We start from the raw sequence: 23,369 nt of genomic DNA, 5'->3' as shown, positions 1-23,369 counted from the left end.
AAACTTTAACAGAATTCATGGGTGACCTGTGGGTATGGTTTAAAAAGTTTCAGTGGCGAAGGAAAAAATGAAACAAGGTGGGATCGGGAGGGAGACAAACCATAAGAGATTCTTAATCTCACGAAACACACTGACGGTTGCTGGGGGGTGAGCGGGGGAGGGAGAGGATGGTTGGGTTATGGACATGGGGGAGGGTATGTGCTATGGTGAGTGCTATGAAGTATGTAAGCCTGATGATTTTCAGACCTATACCCCGGGGCAAATAATACATTGTATGTTAATAAAAATAATTTTTAAAAAAGTTTCAGTGGCACTAACAGAGTGAAAGCTCTATGAAAATCCAAACCAAATATCATGGATTTGAATGAACTGCTGGGCAGTGCTCTTAGGACCTAGATTTCTATCCTGAGGAAAAACAACAACACCACTGAGAAAATATGACCTGATTTTGAGATCAGACATCAAACATACTATGTTCAAATGTTAAGTTCCTCAACAGGTTCAAAATGCACTAAAAGAAAACAAATACAAAGGTTATAAAAAATAAACAACTAAACTAAATATGGACTTGTAAAGATATAATTTGTAATAAACTAGAGTGCTTTACACACAATGATCAAGCTTCTCAAATCCAGAAACAATAATCCTTTCAGTCATTTATTATACCAAAGCTTTTTTATTCTCATTTTTATGTTACTAATCACCAATTCTCTGATAAGTTCGGTAACATCTCAACTGCCTAACTAAAAATTAATTTACCTCCATAGTATTTAAATGTGAAAATTGTACTTTCAGCATACACGTTCAATCTGGAAATTTTCTCCTCCACTCCCCAAAAGGACTCCCAATCAGCAAATGTAATTCTCTACATGAACAAGATGTTTTGAATCAATGAAGTTCAGTTAATTTCCAAATAAGTTTTCTATAGCAGTGTTTTAAATAAAATGTATATTTTAAAAATGACTGAATCTTAACTGTACTGCTGATGAGTTTCACAATCCTATCCAACCCTGTAACCACCACCCCAGTCAAGGTACAAGACATTCCTATCCCCCCCCAGAAAGTCCCCTTGAGCTGCTCTGCAAGTCTTTCCCACCTCTGCCTCCCCACCAGAGGCAACCACTTGTGGGGGTGGGGGTTCTCACCCTGATGTGGCCAGAAAATGGAACCAAGAATGATTCTACAATTTAAGGCAGATAAAATAGCATTAAGAACCATAGAGCTTGTTCTTGCCTGCAGGTGCTCTTACCATGCTTTAATCTTCCAAAAACGCTTGTCTCGGGGCACCTGGGTGGCTCAGTGGGTTAAAGCCTCTGCCTTCGGCTCAGGTCATGATCTCAGGGTCCTGGGATCGAGCCCCATATCGGGCTTTCTGCTCAGCGTGGAGCCTGCTTCCTCCTCTCTCTCTGCCTGCCTCTCTGTCTACTTGTGATCTCTGTCTGTCAAATAAATAAATGAAATCTTAAAACAAAACAAAAAAACGCTTGTCTAATGTGTGATAGCGAGGAATACAGAACACCTTGAGCTTAGTTCAGTCAACAGTGTGAGCGCTGATACAATTTGCTAAAACACAGGGTCTCCTTAAGTGGATTCTTGATCTGTTTTAAGTAGGTATAAATAGGTTTTAAATAAGTATTCCTTCTTTGGGAAAATCCTAATTTCAAATAGTGCCTCCTGCCCTCCCAGATCAGATGCCAAAAAGAGCCACAGAACATAGAGTGATTGGCAGTTGAAAGTACAAAGTTTACTTTTTTAAACCTTTGATTATGCCATGTTATTCTTTTGGATTGAAGGTGGGAGTTAGGTAGACAAAACATTGTCTCTTTTTTCCTAAACCAATATATTTAATTAAAAATTAGTGCACAGAGAGGGGCCTCTGAGCACTGTCTTCCTTCTTTGAATCGACTTACTCCATCAATTTCTCAGTAGTTCACATTTCTCGATTTTAAGGACATGGATTAAGACAATATATGTGATCCTTACAAAAATTATGAGAAAGGCACTGTTAGGTTTGGGTACACTGCAAATGTAAGACACTAATATCAGCAGTTTTCATTGTAAATCCAAGTAATCAATTCTTGGTTGGTTTTTTTTCTTAAAGCAAAAATAATGAGACCACATACAGCGCAACTCCCAGTTACTCTTAACCAACAAGTCATTTTCCTGGAGAGTCACTGTGTCTTTCATTAATGGCGCACCAGCATTGGAGGGTCAGAGCTCTGTTTTGGGGTTGGCTGCTGCATACTTGGGTGCCAGTTCAGTGATGAGATTCACGTAGTCGGTTTTCTCCGCACAGGCTCTGCACTCCTCTCCCCAGCTGTGTAATATCTGTTTCAGCTCTGCTACTCTCATCTTTGACAGGTCCACTGATGCCAGGTCCAATTTCTTTTCTAAACAACGAAAAGGGAAAGCACCATTTAAAAGAAACAAAAAACAAAAACAAAAACAAAAAACTGTGAAACACTTAGAAAGGCCAGCGGTGTTATTTATCTTGGTGCCAACTACCTTATGTTTCAAAGTGGGGAACAGTTCCAATTTCTATGGAAACCAAGACATACCTAAGAAAAATGTGTTATGTACAAAGCTATTGGGATCATTAGTGTTCTATTCAATTTGCTTTCCATGGAATTATACTTGCTTCAAAACAGGAGCCTGGGTAGCTTTACAGGATTTTGTGACCACTCCATGGCTTCTCAAGACCATAATGACTAAAATGACTACACTGCATCTTAATTGCTGCTCCTAAGATACAGAGAAGAGTATTGATAAATGGCAGTGCCTTGGGATGGCCTTGAGCATGGCCAGCTGAAAGCCCTAGATTGTAATTAACTAGAAAGTAATGGTTCGAGTTCTGTAAGAACACATGTCTGCATTAAAACAGATGGGCATACCTATTACAAGGCCCTATGGAGTTTTTAAATAACAAATGTAAAGCCACCAAAAACATCAATGAAATTAAGAGCATTCTCATTGGTCCTTAATTGTTTGGGATCTCTGGCTGAACTCACCTGATCCTCTGTCCCTACTGGGATTACAAAATCATCACAGCATTCATTGGTAGTCCTTTGGGATATATCCACTTCTCTAATGCTAGTGCTTTGGTGCCAGCCAATCTGGCTCTTAACCTTCTTGCCAATAACACTTGTTATTAACATCCAACTCCTCTAGAAAGACTACTGTTTCTACTTACTATCTGCAGACAATGTCAAGAATGCAGCTACTTCCCCATCATCAACCCCCGAAACAGGAAAAACAAACAAACAAAGCTCATCTATAACATACTCATAATTGTAATTTCCCTGTCAGAAAGGAGAAATTCTTTTCGTTCCCCCACCCCCAGGACCAGTTGTGTGTTTGGACATGGATACAACATTGAAGTTTGCTTATTTAATAATTAGTGGTAGCCCAGGACTTTTGCAGCTTGATTTCTCTCGGGGAACCCTTTCCTTTTTTCCCCTGAATGATAGAACACAGCATTTAAAAGTCTCTTATTGGGCGCCTGGGTTGCTCAGTGGTTTAAAGCCTCTGCCTTCAGCTCAGGTCATGATCCTGGAGTCCTGGGATCAAGCCCCACATCAAGCTCTCTGCTCCGTGGGGAGCCTGCTTCCTCCTCTCTCTCTCCCTGCTTCTCTGCCTACTTGTAATCTCTGTCTGTCAAATAAATAAATAAAGTCCTTAAAAAAAAAAGTCTCTTAACAACCATAACATGGTCATCAAGTGACTTATCAAAAATTTCCAGTATGTGTGCTCAAATCTAAAAGTTGGATTTTATACTTAGGAATAAATGTAACCAAGGAGGTGAGAGATCTTTATACTGAAAACTACCGGACTTTGATGAAATAAACTGAAGAGATCACAAATGGAAAAACATCCTGTGTTCGTGGACTGGAAGATTAATACTGCTAAAATGCCCACCCTACCCAAAGCCATCTATAGCTTTAATGCAATCCCCATCAAAATTCCAATGGCATTTTCACCAAAAAAAAAAAAAAAAAAAGAAAGAAAAAATAACTCCAATTTGTATGGAACCACTAAAGACCCTGAATAGAGGGGCACCTAGGTGGCTCAGTGGGTTAAAGCCTCTGCCTTCAGCTCAGGTCATGATCCCAGGGTCCTGGGATCGAGCCCCGAATTGGGCTCTCTGGTCAGTGGGGAGCCTACTTCCCCCTCTCTCTCTGCCTGCCTCTCTGCCTACTTGTGATCTCTGTCTGTCAAATAAATAAATAAAATCTTTAAAAAAAAAGACCCTGAATAGCCAAAGCAATCCTCAGAAAGAACAAAGCTGGAAGCATTGCACTTCCGATTTCAAACTGTACTACAAAGCTATAATAAAACAGTGTGGTACTGACATTAAAACAGACACATATACTAATGGGGTAGAATCAAAAGCCCAGAAATTAACCCTTGCATATAAGGTCAATTAATATTTGACAAAGGTACCCAGAATATACAATGGGGAAAAAACAGTCTCTTCAATAAGTGGTGTTTGGAAAACTGGATAACCACATGCAGAAAAAATAAAACTGGAACCCTATCTTATATTGCTTAGGAAAATTAACTTGAAATGGATTAAAAGTTAAACATAAAACCTGAAATCATAAAAATTCAAGAAGAAGACAAAGGGAAAGACTCCTTGACATTGGTCCTGGTAATGATTTTTTGGATATGACACCAAAGTACAACAAAAACAAAAACCAATAAATGGGGCTATATCAAACTAAAAAGTTTCTTCACAACACAGAAGCCATCAACAAAATAGATGGCAAGTTACGGGATGTGAGAAAGTATTTGAAACTTATATATCTAATAAGAGGTTGATATCCAAAATATATAAAGAACTCATACAACCCAACAGCAAAAATATCTCAAACAATCTGACTTAAAAAAATAGGGAGAGGAACTGAATAGATATCCTCACAAAGATGACATACAAATGGCCAACAGGTCCTTGATAAGGTACTCAGCCTCACTAATCATAAGGGAAATGCAAAACAGTCTTACAATGAGGTATCACCTCACATTTCTTAGAATGGCTGTCATCAAAAACTTAAGAGATAACAAGCGTTGGAAACAATTTAGAAAAAAATCACTCTTGCTGGCAGTGTAAGTTATTACAGCCACTATGGAAAAGAGTATGGAAGTTCTTTTAAAAATTAAAAGTAGAACTACCAAATGATCTAGCATTCCCACTTCTGGGTATATATTGAAAGGAAATGAAAATAGATAGATACCTGCATTTCCATGTTCACTGCAGCATTATTCACAATAGGCAAGATATGAAAACAACCTAAGTATCAACAGATGAATGGACAAAGATGTGATGTTTGTGTGTGTGCACGTGTGTGTGTGACACACATGTATACACACACAATGGAATATTATTAAGCTATGAGAAAGGAAATCTTGCCACTTGCAACAAGAAGAATGGACTAAGTGAAATAAGTCAGAGAAAGATAAATACTGTATGATATCACTTATACATGGAATCTAAAAAAGCCAAACTAATAGAAACAGAGCATAGGATGGTGTTATCAGGGGCTGGTGGATAGAGAAATTAAGAAAATGTTGGCAAAAGGGTACAAACTTCCAGTTACAAAACAAGTTCTGGGAATTTAATGTATGCTGTGGTAGTCATGGTTAATACTGTATTATACATTTGAATATTCCTATGAGAGTAGGTCTTAAATGTTCTCATCACAGAAAAGATACAGTAATCATAAAACATGATGGAGGTGTTAACCAACACAATGGTGGTAATATTGCAATAGATAAGTGTATCAAGCCAACATGTCATACACCTTAAACTTACACAATGTTTTATATCAAATATATCTTAATACATCTGGAAAAAATAAAAATTAAATTTTAAACACTTTTTGTTATTTGGACAGTCAGCTACACCCTGTGCTCAGGAGACCCTTTAATTTTTATGGTGATTTCCATCCTTTAAAAAAAAATAGATCTAGCAAAAACATACTTTCAGGTCAAAAACCAAATGACACCTTCCTAATTGAAAACATAAACCATCTCTACACTTACCTTGTTTGTTAATTTCATGGCTGACTTAACAAAATACCTTAAACATGCTTTGATAGCTCAAATTATTAATATCCCACAAGTCGAAGACCCTGTTCAATCTCAACTTTATTGCCAACCATAAGCAGGGAAGGAGAATTTATTTATTTATTTTTTTAAAAGATTTTATTTATTTATTTGACAGAGAGAAATCACAAGCAGGCAGAGAGAGAAGAGGAAGCAGGCTCCCTGCTGAGCAGAAAGCCCAATGCAGGGCTCGAACCCAGGACCTGGGATCATGACCTGAGCCGAAGGCAGCGGCTTAACCCACTGAGCCACCCAGGCGCCCCAGGGAAGGAGAATTTAGAACTGCTGGTCTATTCGAGATAAATGCTTAAAGGAAAAAAAAAAAAAAAAAAAAAAACACGTTCTTGCAAGTGTCAGTAGTGTCTTTGAGTTTTTCTAGAGAACTTGGCATCTGGCTTTAATTTTAAAAGAGGAAAAACTCTGTAACCCAAAAACTGTAAGGAAAACGTTGGTCCCAAAATTAAAACTGGTTCATGGCTCCCCAAGGGCCTCTAGTGGCCAGCATTGCCAAAACATAGTAACTCTGCATTTCTTTTCAATAATATCTGAATAATTTTTCTATTATTCAAGGATCCAAGTAGGATCCCTTGTACATAGCAGATGTTATTCCAAATACATCTGTCAAATAAAAGAATCAAGACAGGCTTGTTCCTTTTATGAATATTGTTTATATAAACTCAATGATTCCTGCCTCTACTTCACTGCTTGGAAGCCAATAAAAACAGATGCTTTCCCCCATAATCACTACCTTGAAGATTAGGGCCTGCCCTTGGCAAATTAAGAAATAGATTTGTCTTTGGTATCTTCTGACTTTAAACCTATTTAAAGCCAGCTTTGTCACTATGGTGCATAGGCATATTACACAGCTATGTTGGAAAATAAGACTAAAATAATTCAGAGTTGGGTGCTAATTACTTAAGTAGTTTATAATGCTACAGTGGGTCTGTAACATAAAACAATGACTTAAGCAAAAGAAATGAGTCTTTTCTGGTAAAATCTCAGGTATTAAGGACAGGCTAAGGGAGGGATGCCCCAGGCTTTCCACTCACCTCTTCAGTCTACCCAAAAGGCTCGCCCAGATGCAAATCATCTGTACTATATAGGAATAGATCTATATCGGTGAAATTCATAAGGCCAAGGATAATGTTTTAAATAGGACAGCTCCTCCCTTTCCTCACTGTTTATTTTAGGCACCCTCGATAAGCTTACTTCATCAAGCAAAACCTGACTTGATGTGAATAACCTATTTTCTAAATTTTAAAGCTGGCAGGATGGTAGACAAATCTAGGGAAAAAAAGGTATAGTCCATCTTTAAAACTTCAAAGTCCCGACATCGCCTTTGAATAGATCCAACTTTTGTCTTAATAGGTCACCAAGACCTAAATCACCATGAATAGCTGTTCCCTTTACATTTGGATTTTTTCCTTGACATACATAGTCGACATTGCCTTGGTGATTTAAGAGTTTAAATGTGGCTATCTGGGTTGGCAGATTTACCAAATGCTGATTGTGTCAGTATTCATTTCTCTTCCCCCAGAGGAGCTCAGATGGTATGAGGTACCATTCAGCAGCCCCGGAACCTACTGGTGAATGGAGATTTTCTTCCCTTCTCACACCAACTTTTTAGAAACAGGGACCTCAGTTTAGAGAATTGGCAATGCTCTGGACATATTGGAAAAATACACCTGTCCCCATTATACCATATTTCAGTTCACATATCTGGCTGTCCATCTTCTTGAGCTTCTCGCAAATCTTAGCTGCCGGCATATGCACACTCATTGGGCGAGCGACCTCACTGAGGATCTTCGTGGCTGCGTCCTTCGTTGCGCCTAGATAATAGCACTGAAGGAGTACAAAGGGAATTTAGTGTCCTGGGTGATGAAAAAAAGTAGTTAATATAGTTTGGAAAAGTGAGAAAGAGGTTAACCTAATTTTCATGGCCCAGCTATTAAATTTTAACTCCTGCTGACTAAGACACCAGGAAACAAATTGTTCCATCTCCGTGATCATGTTAATTAGAAGCGCCCTACACTTCACAAGATGCTCAAAGACTATTAAGAGCCAACACTTGCTAAGTGTTTTCTCTGTGCCAGGCACTGCTCTCGGGCTTTAAAGGTCTTAACTTACTGAATTCTCACAACAGTCCTGTGAAGTAAGTACTGTAATTATCCCCATTTTACACCCAAGTCTACCGAAGGTCACCAGTTGGTAAGCAGAAGAGATGGAATTTAAAAATCTAGTATTTTGGCTCTAGAGTCCATGTCCTTCTCCATCATGCTATGCTGTCTTTCCAGCTGCCTAGCTGAGGTAATTTACACTTAAAAATATGAAACTTCATGGCACAGATGAATGTTGAGACTTTTACAGTGTGTCAGTGAACAGTCTACAATGCAGATTTAACTGACAAACTGAACATCGAAATTTTAGGCAGAATGAATTGGCTGGCAATTATCTGTAGCGAACTAAAACACTATATTGAAGTCATCTGTGTAAACCCAGGAAACACCATTATAAGAGAACATAAATACTTCATTAGTTATGTAGAAGTGACTTGATAAAAATGTTTTGACGGGTTTGACTAATAGTCTTGGTAACAAATAGAGAGTCTACCCACACTTAACCCAGGACAGAAAATGCTCATTAGGAATCTGTGTAACTTTACTTGCAACATGGAATTGCTTGTCTATTCAGAAAGCAAAATGAATGCAGATATATTCTAAATGAAAACACATCAGACTACATTTCACTGGAAGATCAATTTCTGCTTGCTATCTGCAATGAACATGCTTGAGGCAAGCATTTGAAGAGGAGAACATTAAGACAAAGATGAGAAATGAAACTATTAACAAGTTCTTCAAGCATAAGGGGAAAATGAACAGGGAAAATTTACCATACCAAGCGGTTTTCTTTTCCTTTGACATCCAAGCAAAAGCTGACCAATTCCTTTTCTATGGTGTCCAGGGAAAAGTTGACTCCTCTGGCTATCAAGGAATTATAGAATCGGTTCAAGAATTCTTTACAAACTAAAAGGATCAAAGAAATCGTGTAGTTAGGTACAGTATAACCCGGACCACAATGTGTATGCCCCATTCACAAAATAAAAAAGTTAAATATGATTCAACACATTGTGACAACGAATTCGTTATAAGTAAGAATGGTTTGGGGTCTATAGAAATTTGCTTAGTGGGCCCTGAATAATATGAATTTATCAAATCAATCAATCAAACTTTGGAACCAAGTTGAACCTAAAATGAGAATTCTCCCACAAAAGTTAATCTTAAAAGAGAATATAGCTTTATATAGGATACGATGCTTGGGACAGCTTTGTTTAAAGTGCAGAGAAAAACCTGAATACATATCTTAAATGAAACCCCTTAATAGTCTGCCTATGTCTGTATGTTCTATCATCACAAACTTAAGTGAAATTCCAAATTTGAACAATCATATTCAATCCCAGCATCCAGAGTCAGAAAAGAGGCAGAGGAGCTACGAAGTGACTCAGGCAATAACCAGAGTCAGCATTTGTTGGGTGCTTACAGGTACTGGCACCATTCTAATGTATGTTATTAACTCATTCAAGTCTCAGAACAAAGTGATGCTGTAGACGCTTACCATCCTTATTTTACAGATGAGGTAACTGAGTCAAAGAGAGTCCAGTTAACTTTCCTAATAAGTGCTGGAGAGGGAATTAGATCCCAGGTCATCTGACCCTGGCCCTACACACTTATCCATTAGGTACTTCTGCAGTAGGAGGATGCTGCTTTCCCATGTTGCTTTCCCAGATGGGGCAAGTGTGCGGAGGAAGGAACTGGAGGCCAGAAGTTTAAACTGGAACACAGTGGCACTAGTATTAGAGAGAGAATTCTAGAGAAACATACTAAGGAAGAGTGGAGAGTGCTCTGGCCCTTGGTTCTATCCCTACTCTTGATTTATGGTATTAACTAAAACCACGTAATGCGCTCCCATCCCCAATGTTCAAGTGTCTTTTTTTTTTTTTTTAAAGATTTTATTTATTTGTCAGAGAGAGAGGGAGAGAGAGCGAGCACAGGCAGACAGAATGGCAGGCAGAGGCAGACGGAGAAGCAGGCCCCTGCTGAGCAAGGAGCCTGATGCGGGACTCGATCCCAGGACGCTGGGATCATGACCTGAGCCGAAGGCAGCTGCTTAACCAACTGAGCCACCCAGGCGTCCCAATGTTCAAGTGTCTTATCTGTTTGTCTGGTAAATGATGCAAGGTCTACTGATAACCCTAATACACAAACTAGACACCTGCTGTAGTTTAAACTGTGTCCATCTGATTAAAATAGTTTATTTAATAAACATTTATTGGGCACTTCCTATGTATAAAACACCTTAGGAGGTACTAACAGATAAACTTCAGGAAGGAGGCATGATCCAGAAAGGAGAATCAGGTTGCAAGAAGTAATGTGAGAAGATAAAATTGCAAATGGGAGAAAAACCTAAATCAAGATAACTGTGTAAACAATAATAATACACATGTAGGGGTATAAGCATAAGGTAAAAACCCAAAAACGGGACAATCCTAACATATAAGGTGAGAAATATAGGAAAATTCACTTGAAACTTCCTAAGATCCTTTATCATCCAGAAGAGAGTGGAGAAACATTATTGTTAAGTTATAATAATTTTTAGCCAATTCTCAAGTTAACAACATAAGGGTAATAACTAAAAAATATGAACAGATTACTTTCAGATCTGTATTGGTGCTAGGCATGGGGAGGGATTGTTCAAATATTATCAGTCTGCTGGAAGACAGAAAAGGTTTAGAAGAGGAAGAAAAAGAAGAAGAAAGAAAAAGAAAGAAAAAGCACAATACATGTTTTTAAAAAACACAAAATTGAGTGGGAAAAAGAAACCCAAATATATCATTAATTACAATAAGCATGAATGTATTAAACTTGCAATTATAGAACAGGATTTTTCAGAGCAGAACTATCAAAAATTCAATTGTATGCTGTTTATAAGAGTCACATAAAAAGTATGAGACTACAGCAAAAGGCTGAAAAAAACAACAAAACTGAGATTTTAAAAAATAAAAAATTATGCCTAGAAAATGCTAACCAAAATCTGCTTAAGTTCTGTAAAACATTTTTGAGAATAACAACAGTTGCTACTAACCATAAAATGAACCATTTACCAGAAATACCAAAATAAATGTTGTAAACTAATGCACAGCCAATAACATAGCTTAATAATATAGAAAATCCTGATAGAATTATAAGAAGAAATCAACAAATTCACAATAACCATAGATGGCTGAACACCCTCACAGCAGTTATTTGATCAAATTGACCAAAAGTTAATAAGGACATTAAACATCTGAGCAGTATTCACAAGTTATTATCTGTGCAACCCTTCTCCCCCAAATTAGAGAACCCACATTCTTTTCAAGAAACTATGGAATATTTACATTAATATACCAGGTCATAGGCCAAAAAGCAGTTCTCAACAAGCACCGGAAAACCTGCATTAAGCAGACCACATTCCCTGAATATAATTAGAAATGAGTAACAAAAATAATATAATCCAACTCAGTGTCTGCCCTTCTTGTGCCTGGAAATTTTTAAAATACACACTTCTAAATAAGAAAAAGTAGTAACAGAAATGTACAGGTTTTAGTACTCAATTCCAGTAAAAATGCTATACATAAAACTTAAGGACTACAGTTAAGCAGTACTTACAAAGAAATTCATCACATTAAGTATGTACTTTTCAAAAGAAAAAATGGAAAATAAATAAGTAAGCATTCAACTTAAGTTTTTAAAAGTATAACTATATAAACCAGAAGAATATAGAAACTACCAGATAATAAAATCACATAAATTAGGTAGAAAAAATAAGGATATATGAAAATAATAGCCAATAAGGAAAGACAATTTCTTTGCAAGGAAAAAAGTGATAAAGAATTTTTTAAGTGATAAATAATATTCAGACAACCAAATAACAAGTAAGAACCCTTGGTAATTAAAAATATTATTGTGAAATTAAAGGAGAAAGTCAACCAGATTTACTTAGGGAATTAGGCTGTGTGGGGGGGAGGAGGGATCACCAGGAAGTGGACCAAAAAACAAAGAGATTGAAAATGATTAATAAAATTTAAGAAATTTGGGAAGACAAATACCTAAGTAATGAGCTTCAGGAAGATAGAATAGGGAATTGTCAAAGAACCAATATAGGGAATATTCTTTTTAGCGGAAGACATAAATATCTGGATTTACAGATCCACAAAATTGGAAAAGATCTATATCAAAACACAAAAATCAAGAAACTTTAGAACACCAGTAAAAAAGAAAAGATTCTATAATTCTGCTGAAATCTAAAATAGCTCTAACAACAATTATGAAATAGGGTGTCATTAGATTTCCTAACACTGGAAACGATAAGAAAATGGCTTAATGTCATCAAAATTCTAGAGAAAAAAATGGTTTTGACCTGGAATTCTATAAATAGTCAAGCTATTAATTAAAATGCCAAAGTAAATAAGGTTATTTTCAACATTCAAGATCTCAAAATTATATTATCATATGATGTTTTTCAGCACAGTAGTCTTCACCAAAACAGAAGAGTGAACCAATCAAAGGAATGCCTTGGGTTCCAGGAAACAAAGGCTCGAACACAGCAGAGACCAAGGAAATTCCCAGGAGGGGAGGGAGTCCTAGGACAACAAGCTAGAGAGATGAGTGTCCAGGTTAGAGCAGGACCCAGGAATTAGGCCACCAAACAGAAAATCAAACTAATAGACTACATAATGTGGTCAGCTTGTTCAGAGATAATTTTTAGTTCTGCCAGAAAAAATAAAATAAAATAAAAAATAAAAATAAAAAAATATATATGATATAAATTAATGATTAGAACAAAAACTGATCAAGGAAAAATTGAGGCAAGTTTTAATTCAAGGGGAGAAAGATGTGCATGAAAGATGAAATCCTGGTGCACTAAGTAACTCACCTTTGAATAATATTTACATGGCACAGCAATATAAACCCTGAGATTTATTTTTACCCCAAATGGTGATGTAAAGGTATGTTAAATGAGAGAATGGGTGTGCAGGAGACAGATGTGGGTGGGTGTATAGATCTAAAAATTCATTTTCCAAAGATAATAAAAGTGAAAAACTGAAAAAGAGCATTTTAATCAGTTTACTTAGATTAATAAAGATATGTGTCAGATGAAGCAGCTAAACTACTTAGAAGTAGCTGCAGAGTAAAGCACTATCTAGAGAAGAATGGGTAAGAGTCTAACATTTTTCAATATAGGCCCAGGGGAAAAAATTTACAATTTAAATTTATGCATATACATAACTATTTGATAAAAAATATAAGCTATAAAACATTGATTAAAAAAAAAAGAAGGGATACCTAGAGAGAGAAAAGAGACTCTAAAATCATAAGAAAACACCATAAGAAAGCTTTATTTCAATAAATTTGAAAACAGCATAGACAACATCACAGAAAAGTTTAACAAAAATAACTTACATAGAAATAAGAACCTGAACAGAGCTAAACCATTTTAAAAAATTGAAGCAGTAATTAAAAATCCACCAGGGAAAAAAAGAAACCCACTACCAGAACTATTTTATATAAACTGTCACAGAGACAAGGATAGCAAAGGAAAAGAAAGAAAGGAAAGAAAAGCTCCCAATCTTTAATGAGATTGGCCAAACCTTGACATCAAAACCAGGCAAGGACAATATGAGACAAAAATTATTGGCCAATTTCACGTTTTAAAAATAAAATGCACATTAAAAAATCATAATAAAAAAAAGAATCACATCAGTGACCAAGATGATTTAAAATCAGAAAAGCTATTAATGCAATTTATCATACAATCATCTCAGTAGATGTATACATATTTAGTAAAATCAAATTTCTGTTCATGATTAAAGCAAGCATCCATATGCACACACTTAGCAAACTCAGACTAGAAAAGAACTGCATTGACTTAATAACGGATATCTAAGAAAGCTCTACAGCAAATGTCCGACATTAGCAGTAAAATGATCCTTTGTCACCACTTATATTCAATACAGAACTGGATATGTTAGCTAATAGAACAAATGTTTATTAGAAAGGAAAAAGCGTGGCTCAGTAGGTTTAGCATCCAACTCTTGATTTTGGGTTCAGGTCATGATCTCAGGGTCGTGAGATCAAGCCCCACATCAGGTTCCATGGAGCCTGCTTAAAATTCTCTCCCTCTCCCTTTGCCCCTCCCAACCCCAGCTCACACTCACTCTCTTCCTCTCAGAAAAAAAAAAGGGGGGAAGGAAAAAGCAAAATTTTTTATCATTTGCAGATTATATGATTGTCTAGGTAGAAAAACATTCTTAATAAGGAGAGCATTATGGGGTGCCTGGGTGGCTCAGTGGGTTAAAGCCTCTGCCTTCAGCTCAGGTCATGGTCCCAGGGTCCCAGGGTCCTGGGATCGAGCCCCGCATCGGGCTCTCTGTTTAGCAGGGAGCCTGCTTCTCTTCCTCTCTCTCTCTGCCTGCCTCTGCCTACTTGTGATCTCTGTCTGTCAAATAAATAAAATCTTTAAAAAAAAATAAGGAGAGCATTATGCAAAATTGCTATCAGATTAATACAAAGAAATAATGAGGAAACTGCAAATTTAAAATAAGAAATCATTTACATTCATGATAAAAATTCTAGTATAACCAGGAATAAATTTAATGAAATATATCAAGACTTTGGAGGAAAAAATTACAAAACTTGATCAAAAGACCTTAAAGTAGACCTCAGAAATGAAAAGATAAACTATGTTCATGGATGGGAAGTTTCAATATTATGGATGATAATTATTTTTAAATAAACTTATACATTTAATGTTATTTCAGGGGCGCCTATATGGCTCAATTGGTTAAGCTCTGCCATGTCTCAGGTCATGATCCTGGGCTCCCTGCTCAGTGGAGAGTCAACTTCTCCCCTGGCCTCTCCTCCTGCCTTGTGCTCAATCTCTCTCTCTCTCTCTCAAATAAGTAATGTGATTCTAATCAAAATTCAAATAGGACTTTTATGGATTTTATAACCTGATCCGAAAATACATATGAAGAAACAAGAGCAAATGAAAGCCAAGAAATGTTTGAAGAAGAAGAAAGAAAAAAAAGAAAAAGGAGTTTGAGGAATAGATATTATCAGATATCAAGATTTGGTTCTGGAGCTATAGGATTGAAAACACTGAGGGAATGGCACAGAATAGACCAGGAGAATTAGTCTAGAAACAAATGCACAAATAGAGTCTAAAAACAAATGCACAAATCTAGAGGAGGTTGGTAAAGGATAGAAGTGATGCTAAAAATCAATGGAGGATAAAAATTTACTAGGCAATAAATGGTATTAAGACAACTTAACCATGGAAAAAGATAATCTTAGATCTCTATCTAAAACTAATGCAAACATAAATCCCTGGTGAAGATTTATATGGGAAGACCATCACTACTAAATTTTTAGAATAAAACCCAGGAAAGCATCTTCATGATGTCAGGATAGAGAAAAAAGATTTCGTAAAGAAGGTACAAAATACAGATCATATATTTGATTACAGCAAAATTAAATACTTTTATAATGCCAAAGAAATCATAAACAAAAGATAAGACAAGCTATAGACTGGAGGAAGATATTTACAACTTATATAACTGACTAAAGATTAATATCTAGAACACATGAGAAATTGCAATGGTCATACCCTTCGGTCTAATCATTACCAATGACCATAATCTCTCTATAATTTCAGTTGAAATCCCATTGTTTGACCATCACCTCCTATCTCTCCAGCTCACCTCCTCTAACACCCAATGTCCAAGTTCTCCCAACCCCACCAGGTTGTACAATCCATTGATTTTCCCACTTTTTAACCATGCTTCCTTGTCCAGTTTAGATTCCACGTTCTACACTATAGTCACTTCTTTGCATATAAACTCAACTTTCTTGCATCTTCCCCCCTTGTTGTATGCACCTGGAAAAACCCTAACCCTAATTAAAGCCAACTCCCCACCCAGTTTGTACCTATACTCGCTGAGCATAACTGGAGGAAATAACACAGTGGTGCTCACTGGTCTCACTTCAAATTCATGACCACGAATTTTCAGTGAGCCATCAGGGCTGCTTGACAACCCTACTCCTTTGGCCATACTCCCACTATATCCAACTTCCCAAATGACAATTGCAAAACTGCTCTCTCCTCAAACCTAGTCTAACACCTCCACCTCATTCTCACTCCCACCTCATGATCCTGCATCCTATTTCTCCGAGGGGAAAAAAGCAACAGGAGAGAACTTTCCCCTGGTCCAGCCACCTTTATCTACCACACCTGTACCTGCATGTTCTACCTTTATTCTATGAATGAACTTTGACAACCCTTACATTTGCTAAGGAGAGCCTATCAACTACCTGCTCCTCCACTTCTACACTCTCCCTCCTGTCTCGTTCCCCATTAGCCTGCAACATGCATGTGTTACTTCTCACATCTTAGAAGCAATAGAAGGATCTCTCAAGACCACATTCCTGCCCCACCACCACCAAATACGACCCCATTTCCCCATTCCTCTTCAAGAAAAAAAAAAAAACTCAAAGAATTTTTATTCTGTGGTTTCTAATTGCCCTCCTCTTCTCTCCCTCACTCCCCCACACCTAATTTAAAGCCAGTGAGTTATAAAAGGTTTGTTGTGAAAAAGAGTCCTTTGCCTCCTCTTGTTACCTGATTGTTTCTTTTGTCTACTTCCTTATTTTGTCCTGCATGATAGTCATTTGAATTGTATTTGTGGAGATTATTTGAAGCCTAAAATGATGATGCCTTATTTCCATAAAGGATTTGTGTCTGTATGTATCAGGCTTAGGAGCTACTAGCCAGGGAATACTTTAAGCTAAATTGAGAGCTTGATATTATCTTGGACCCCTGATGTGAAATTTAGCTGCAAATCCAAGTGAGGACATCTTGTGGTTATAATCGCTCCGAAGTGTATTTATTCCTTTCTTCTATTCTGCACAGTGTCAAGGAAATTTTCCTTAGAGACCTCTGTGTGTAGGGATGTGTTAAGTTTATTGCTCATTCAACCATGCTCTCAGGGAGTATTTGGAATTTGGGAATCCCAGTTTAACAAAGAGTGTTCTAGTAGACTCCCTACTTAAAACAAGTCTTAGGCTTTGCCTTCCATCTCCCTCACACAAAAGATCATCTTTACTTTGGCCAGTGTCATCTGGGCAAAAATGAGTGTAAATTCAGTTTACCATTCAGGATTGCTCCTTCCCCTTCCAATTTTGGACTAATAAATTTTTCTATCTTGTCAGCTCTAGGTTCCTTTATGATGTTTTCATATCTTCTTCAGCAGCATTAGGATTTCTTGGTCAGAGGATTGCTATAATCTGACCCACTAAGTTCCCAACATCCTAATCAGATTCTTTGAAAATGAAAGTCAGATTACGCTACTTCATCTGCTCAGCAGCCTCCTGTGGCTTTCCATATCACTCAGAGTCTAATGCAGTCTCTAAATTGTCCCAAAGTCCCTGATGACCTGACTCTTCACCGCCTCTCATGCTTCAGTATCTGTCACCTCTCCCACTTAACTACATTGCTCTGTCCTCAATGAGGAACCTAGACTGGATGTGACATATGTATTTTTTGGCTGAATAAAAGAGCTCCTGCATATCTGTAAGAAAACCACAGTCCAACAGGGAAAAGTTAAGTTGAAAACTCATATAATGGATCACCCAGAAATTCTTGCTCTATGACCTAGAGAAATCATTACCCATGTGCTCCAGGAAACATATATAAGAATTCTCAGAGCACCATTGTTTAAAACCATGTCAAAGTGGGAAAAACCTTACTAAAACTCCAAGAGAGAATAGTTACATAAACTGTATTTCCCTCAGAGAGTAGGATTCTATAGGCAATTTTTAAAAATGAACTACAGAGGCACCTGGGTGGCTCAGTGAGTTAAAGCCTCTGCCTTCGGCTCAGGTCATGATCTCAGGGTCCTGGGATTGAGCCCTGCATCTGGCTCTTTGCCCTGCAGGGAGCCTGTTTCCTCCTCTCTCTCTCTCTCTCTCTCTCTCTGCCTGCCTCTCTGCCTACTTGTGATCTTTGTCTGTCAAATAAATAAATAAAATCTTAAAAAAAAAAAAAGAACAAAACCAAATGCTGGTAAGAAATATTCTGAAGGAGCTAGGCCATGGAATTACCTGGCTCTTCTTTAAAAAACAAACAAACAAACAAACAGCTACATCTGTGGTTATCAGTGTACATAAGTGCCCTAATATCATGTTGAATGAAAAGGTTGCAAATGAATATGTACGATGTACAATTATATAGAACTAAGATTAAAAAAATACATAGGTTATTTGTGATACACACATTTATAGTAAGAGTTCTTTAAAAATGGAAAAGAAGGGGCAACTGGGTGGCTCAGTGGGTTAAGCCTCTGGCTTCAGCTCAGGTCATGATCTCAGGGTTCTGGGATCAAGCCCTGCATTGGGCTCTCTGCTCAGCAGGGAGCCTACTTTCCCCTCTCTCTCTGCCTGCCTCTATGCCTACTAGTGATCTCTCTCTCTGTCAATTAAATAAATAAAATATTTAAAAATGGAAAAGAAGCACACATTAACTTTAGAACAGACATTTCTCCTGGAAAGGGAGAGAAAACGGTGGCTGCAAGTGTGCTATTTTATTTTTTTTTATTTTATTTTTTATTTTTATTTTTTTAAAGAAAGAGCATGAGAGGGGAGAAGGTCAGAGGGACTAGCAGACTCCCCGTGGAGCTGGAGCCCAATGTGGGACTCGATCCCGGGACTCCGGGATCATGACCTGAGCTGAAGGCAGTTGCCCAACCAACTGAGCCACCCAGGTGCCCCTATTTTATTTTTTAAAGAGAGAGAATGGTAGCAAAAATAGCAAAATATTAACAATGAATCTAGATGCTAGGTATAGGTCATATAAAAAATTATCCTGTTTGAAATAGTTCCTAACTGATGTTAAAAACTCACCACACTATCTTTGACTGTCACAGAAATCCCCAATAAGCTCAATAAAATATTTGGTAATTGTTAGGTCCGTGATGAAAGGAGTGAGACTGATAGAAATCGAAGGTCAAGCAAAGCTTTATTTCGAGCCAAGCATCGAGAATCAAACCAACCAGTCGGGGCTGCTTCTTACAGAGAGGGCGACCATCCCCCAGCCTCAGAGAATAACTTTTATAGAGCAAAGGCCTTGTGGTTGAGCCTGGCCACACACAGGTGGCCAATGAGATTACAACACACAGAGAAAGCTGCATAGTCATGCTAGGTCACACACGGGTGGCCAATTGAATTACAATTTACCCTATAGTAGATATTTGAACTAGCCTATCACCTTGGGCAGAATTGGTGCCCAAAAGGCAGAACCCACACTCCTTGGTAGCTAGGGAGACAGTATGGGCGCTCCACTGATTGGATGTCTCCACCTGGCCTGACCCGCCCTTGTAATTTGGGCTCTGTTCCCTGCGACTGGTCGACCATATTTTACTAGTTTCCCGGACTTGTTTGGGAAATATAAGAATGCCACCTGCAGGAAAAGAGCTACAAGTTTTTCAAAAAGATAATGATCAATGCTTAAAATTAGGTTAGTGGAATAATTAAACTGGCAATGGGCTAGTTCCATCCACACCTTCTAAAACTGCAGTCAGTCCTACATTAACTGCTTGATTTTGGAGGAAAAATTTTAAAAAGATACCAATCATGGTGATACCAGGACTAGGGGAGAATTGCTACCTAAGAATAGAACACAAGTTATAAGGAGTTAGGAGCTAAAAAGTAGCCAGAACTTGAATAATTTGTATATTACTTCATTCTTCTGATTTTATTTTTTAATATTTCCTTAAATAATTTAGTCCACAACACTGTACTCAGAAAGCAGTATAAGTAGTAATTCAGTGATTAGGCTCTGAAGTCAGACTCTCTGGGTCCCAATACCAGCTTTACCGATTACTACCTGTGTGATCTTGGGCCTTTCACTGTTGAATCATCTGAGAGTCTAACTCTAAAGTTAGACTTAAACACAGGGCTGTGTTTAAGATTTTCTCTTTTTTTCTTCTTTCTCTCTAGTGATTCATTCTTGACAATTTCTTCCATCTTCTTACTTACTAATTGTTTCATCAGCTCTATCTCATCTGCTGCTAATCCCGTTAATTTCTATTTGTAGTCATTTAATCTGGTTCTTTTCCAAATATGGTTGGACATTTTTAAGAGTCTTTTGCCCTTTGTATTTTCATTCCCTTCCTTTATTTCTTAGAACATAATAAATGTATTTTCTATTCTGTGCCTGGTAATTCCAGTACCTGAAGCTTTCCACTAGCCTCTGCCACCAGTCTCAACTGGCTGTCACTTATGGTGCCTGGATTCCCCATGGGTGCAAGACTTTTCTGAATGTAACCTTTATTTCTTAGACTTTAACCGTGAGAACTATTTGCAGGCTGGGCTAAAGGTGGATTCCTACAGGTAAGATCACCATTTGCTGATGCCTAAAACCCCTTTAAACTAAAATTTCAGTTTGAGATGCTTGGGACCATCCAGGTTGTACGCATTTGGGCCTCAATGCATATGTGGACTATCTTGTGATTAGGAGTTATCTGGAGACAGTTTTGTTTTCCCTTTCGGTACAAAATTCAAATACCACAATTGCTTTCAGTCTCTAAAGACAGGGATAGAGTTGTGGTTATTTCCAGGTCACCTTTTATAACGGAGGTCTATCTCTTTAGGGTTTCAAATTAATTGGGGGAAGACTTCATATTACACTCCTAACTTGGGAAGGTCCTGAGCTTTGTGTTTATTCTTTTTTTTAACCAAAGCCATGAAAACCTAAATTCAGATTGCTGGAGTAACGAGGGCCCTCAAGGCAAAAGCTACCTTCCCCATTCCTTTTACCTCTTTTGGTCCACTTTTACCTTGATTTTTGGCCTCTGGTTGTGCCTTCCTAACTTACTCTTAAAATAATTTTTAGGAGCGCCTGCGTGGCTCATTGGTTGAGCATGACACTTGATTTTGGCTCAGGTGATGATCTCAGGTGTCCTAGGATGGAGCCCTGAGAGTGGCTCCTCATTCAGCAGAGAGTTTGCTTGTCTCCCTGGGTCCTTCCCCAACCCCTCCCAAGCACACGCACCCACACACACTCTCTCAAATAAATAAATAAATCTTTAAAAAATATTTTTACATTTTTATTTTATCCAGTGTTTTTAGCTGTTTTCAGCTAGAGGACCAGTCATGTTGTCTTTTAGAGCTCCAAGTCCTATTCATTCCTAATGCTATTAATAGGAACAGAATATTAAATACAACAGCCAGTCATTTGTGTTTTTAACAAATATTCATTGAGCAATTAGTAAATACCAGACAGTGTTCTAGGCTGTTGAAAAACAAAGTCCATACCCTCAAGGATTACATGTTAGGAAATAAAGAAAAGTATCTTATGGCTGTGAAGAAAAAGAAACATGATAATGGGGGTAGAAAGTGACAAGGTAAATAGTATTATTCTAAATGGAGTGGTCAAGGAAAACCTCTTGGATAAAGTGGTATTTGAGCAGAAACCTTAAGAAAGGGAGAAGACCGTAAGTGGACTACTTGGGGATAGAACTCTCAAGGCAAAGGGAAGAAATGCAAAGGCTCTAATGCAGGAGTGTCCTTGATGGGTCCAAAAACAGGGTAATGGGAGCAAAGTGAGCAAGAGGAGGGAAGACAGTAAAAAATGAAACACACAATAATTACAATATGCTGTAATAAATCTGGGCAAGATGGCATAAGCTTCACATTTAATGAATCGAGGGACTCTGGCTTTTCTGAGCCGTTTTCAGGTAGACACTCCAGAAATTAAATTACTAATGAGTAATCAAATCTATTGTTTATGTCTCACAAGTTCTGCTTTAAATGCATAGATGCAGTTTTAAGATTCTTTAAACAAAATTATAACTTAGAGGAACAAATATAACTATAGAAAGTTTAAAAATGATATTTAAAAATGATATCGTGTAGATATTTCAAATTTCTGGAGAGAAGTTTAATTATTGCAGGGCTGGTAGAAAACTGGACTCCAATTCTTAACACTTCATCAAGTTATTATACAAACTACACTCATCCAATTATTCAATGTATATTGTGAATCTACAATTTCCTGTTAAGCAGGGATAGAGTCCCAAGGTCACATCAGGGTGAGAAGGATATACACTTACATAAATTATTTTGGTCTATGAAAAATGGTTGATACAGCAGTCCAGGAGGAAGGGGCTAGCATAGCCAATTTTCTTCTTTAATCTTGGTAACAACCCTCTGAAGTAGGTACTATCACGCTGATTTTGTAAGGAAGGGGCATGGGGGTTCAGAGCACAAGGGTTGGTGGAACCTAGCCCCACGTGTTTTGATTTCAAGTGCGTAGCTCAGGTTCTGCGAACAGAAAAGGAATAATTCCCGGGTATTCCTCCTAAGGAGTTAATGTACTCCTTTGTGAAGCAACTTTACACTGTAAGTCCTAATAAACGTTACTTTCGTTCTCTGGTTTAAACCACCTCAACTCAATTACAGACAACTTGTTTTATTTTTCTTTTGGGAGTCAAACGAATTTAAATTTGAAAGACCTCTCCTGGGCTGGGAGGGGCCAGACTCGCCCATTCACAGTATCAGCACAGATGGAGCGCTAGGGTCCTCCGAAGCTAGTCGCGTCTACACAACATCTAATCCAAATCCAAACTCCCCGGCTTTGACCACAGCCGTTTACAAGTACAAGACAGGGAGGGAGGCGGCCTCAAGGTGTCACCGGACGCGGATCGAACTTCCCAGACTTGGGAGAAGGCGGTGGGAAACCAGGAACAGGGGCCTGCATTTCCTGAGTTCAATATTATTTATAGCCAGCGCCGGGAGAAGCCAAAGCCGACAACAGCTGCGCTGCAGCGCGGTGCCATGGCCATGCAAGCGGGTCTCACACCGCTCACCTTCACAGTCGGCCCCTGGCCGTTCCCCGGCCTCCTGGCCCATCGCCGTCCTCGAGTTAGACACCCAAAGTCCGGCACAAAAGGCCACCATTGCGGCTGGGCCCATGCACCACATGATGAGCCAGCCGCTCCAGACGCCTGCCACCTGCGTCCACCAAAACAGCCACGCAGCTATCGCCCGGGGCTGTTACAGGACGCGGAGGGCAGGGCTAGGGGTTAGCGGGCGGTGGAATCTGCCGGGAGTTGCTGGGCCAAACGACGCAATTCAATCACGAGTTTCCATTGGCCTTTCACGTAAGGAACTAGAAGG

The 23,369-nt window shown here is 38.2% G+C and overlaps 1 protein-coding gene across 1 annotated transcript; it reads right to left on the bottom strand.

Moving 5' to 3' along the window:
* Nucleotides 1–563: 563 nt before the first annotated feature.
* Nucleotides 564–23,290, bottom strand: CDNF (cerebral dopamine neurotrophic factor). The gene is made up of 4 exons (XM_047742912.1): nucleotides 23,060–23,290; nucleotides 8,998–9,125; nucleotides 7,803–7,944; nucleotides 564–2,390 (listed from the first exon to the last, which is right to left on the bottom strand). The coding sequence occupies exons 1-4, from the start codon at nucleotides 23,172–23,174 to the stop codon at nucleotides 2,212–2,214; spliced, it is 564 nt and encodes a 187-aa protein (XP_047598868.1). The 5' UTR covers nucleotides 23,175–23,290; the 3' UTR covers nucleotides 564–2,211.
* Between the last annotated feature and the right edge of the window lie 79 nt (nucleotides 23,291–23,369).

The sequence above is a fragment of the Lutra lutra genome, chromosome 8, assembly GCF_902655055.1.
Source record: "Lutra lutra chromosome 8, mLutLut1.2, whole genome shotgun sequence".
Classification (NCBI taxonomy): Eukaryota; Metazoa; Chordata; class Mammalia; order Carnivora; family Mustelidae; genus Lutra; species Lutra lutra.
The sequence above is the reverse complement of the archived record's forward strand: the minus strand, read 5'-3'. Positions and strand labels throughout refer to the sequence as shown.

What these genes read in the sequence shown, in the direction of transcription:
- CDNF (XM_047742912.1), bottom strand. Translation starts at nt 23,174, where the DNA reads ATGTGGTGCATGGGCCCAGCCGCAATGGTGGCCTTTTGTGCCGGACTT. An exon ending in GCCAGGGGCCGACTGTGAAG is followed by an intron (nt 9,126 to 23,059) that starts GTGAGCGGTGTG and finishes TGATCCTTTTAG; the next exon opens with TTTGTAAAGAATTCTTGAAC. An exon ending in GATATGTGAACTGAAATATG is followed by an intron (nt 2,391 to 7,802) that starts GTATAATGGGGA and finishes TTCGTTGTTTAG; the next exon opens with AAAAGAAATTGGACCTGGCA.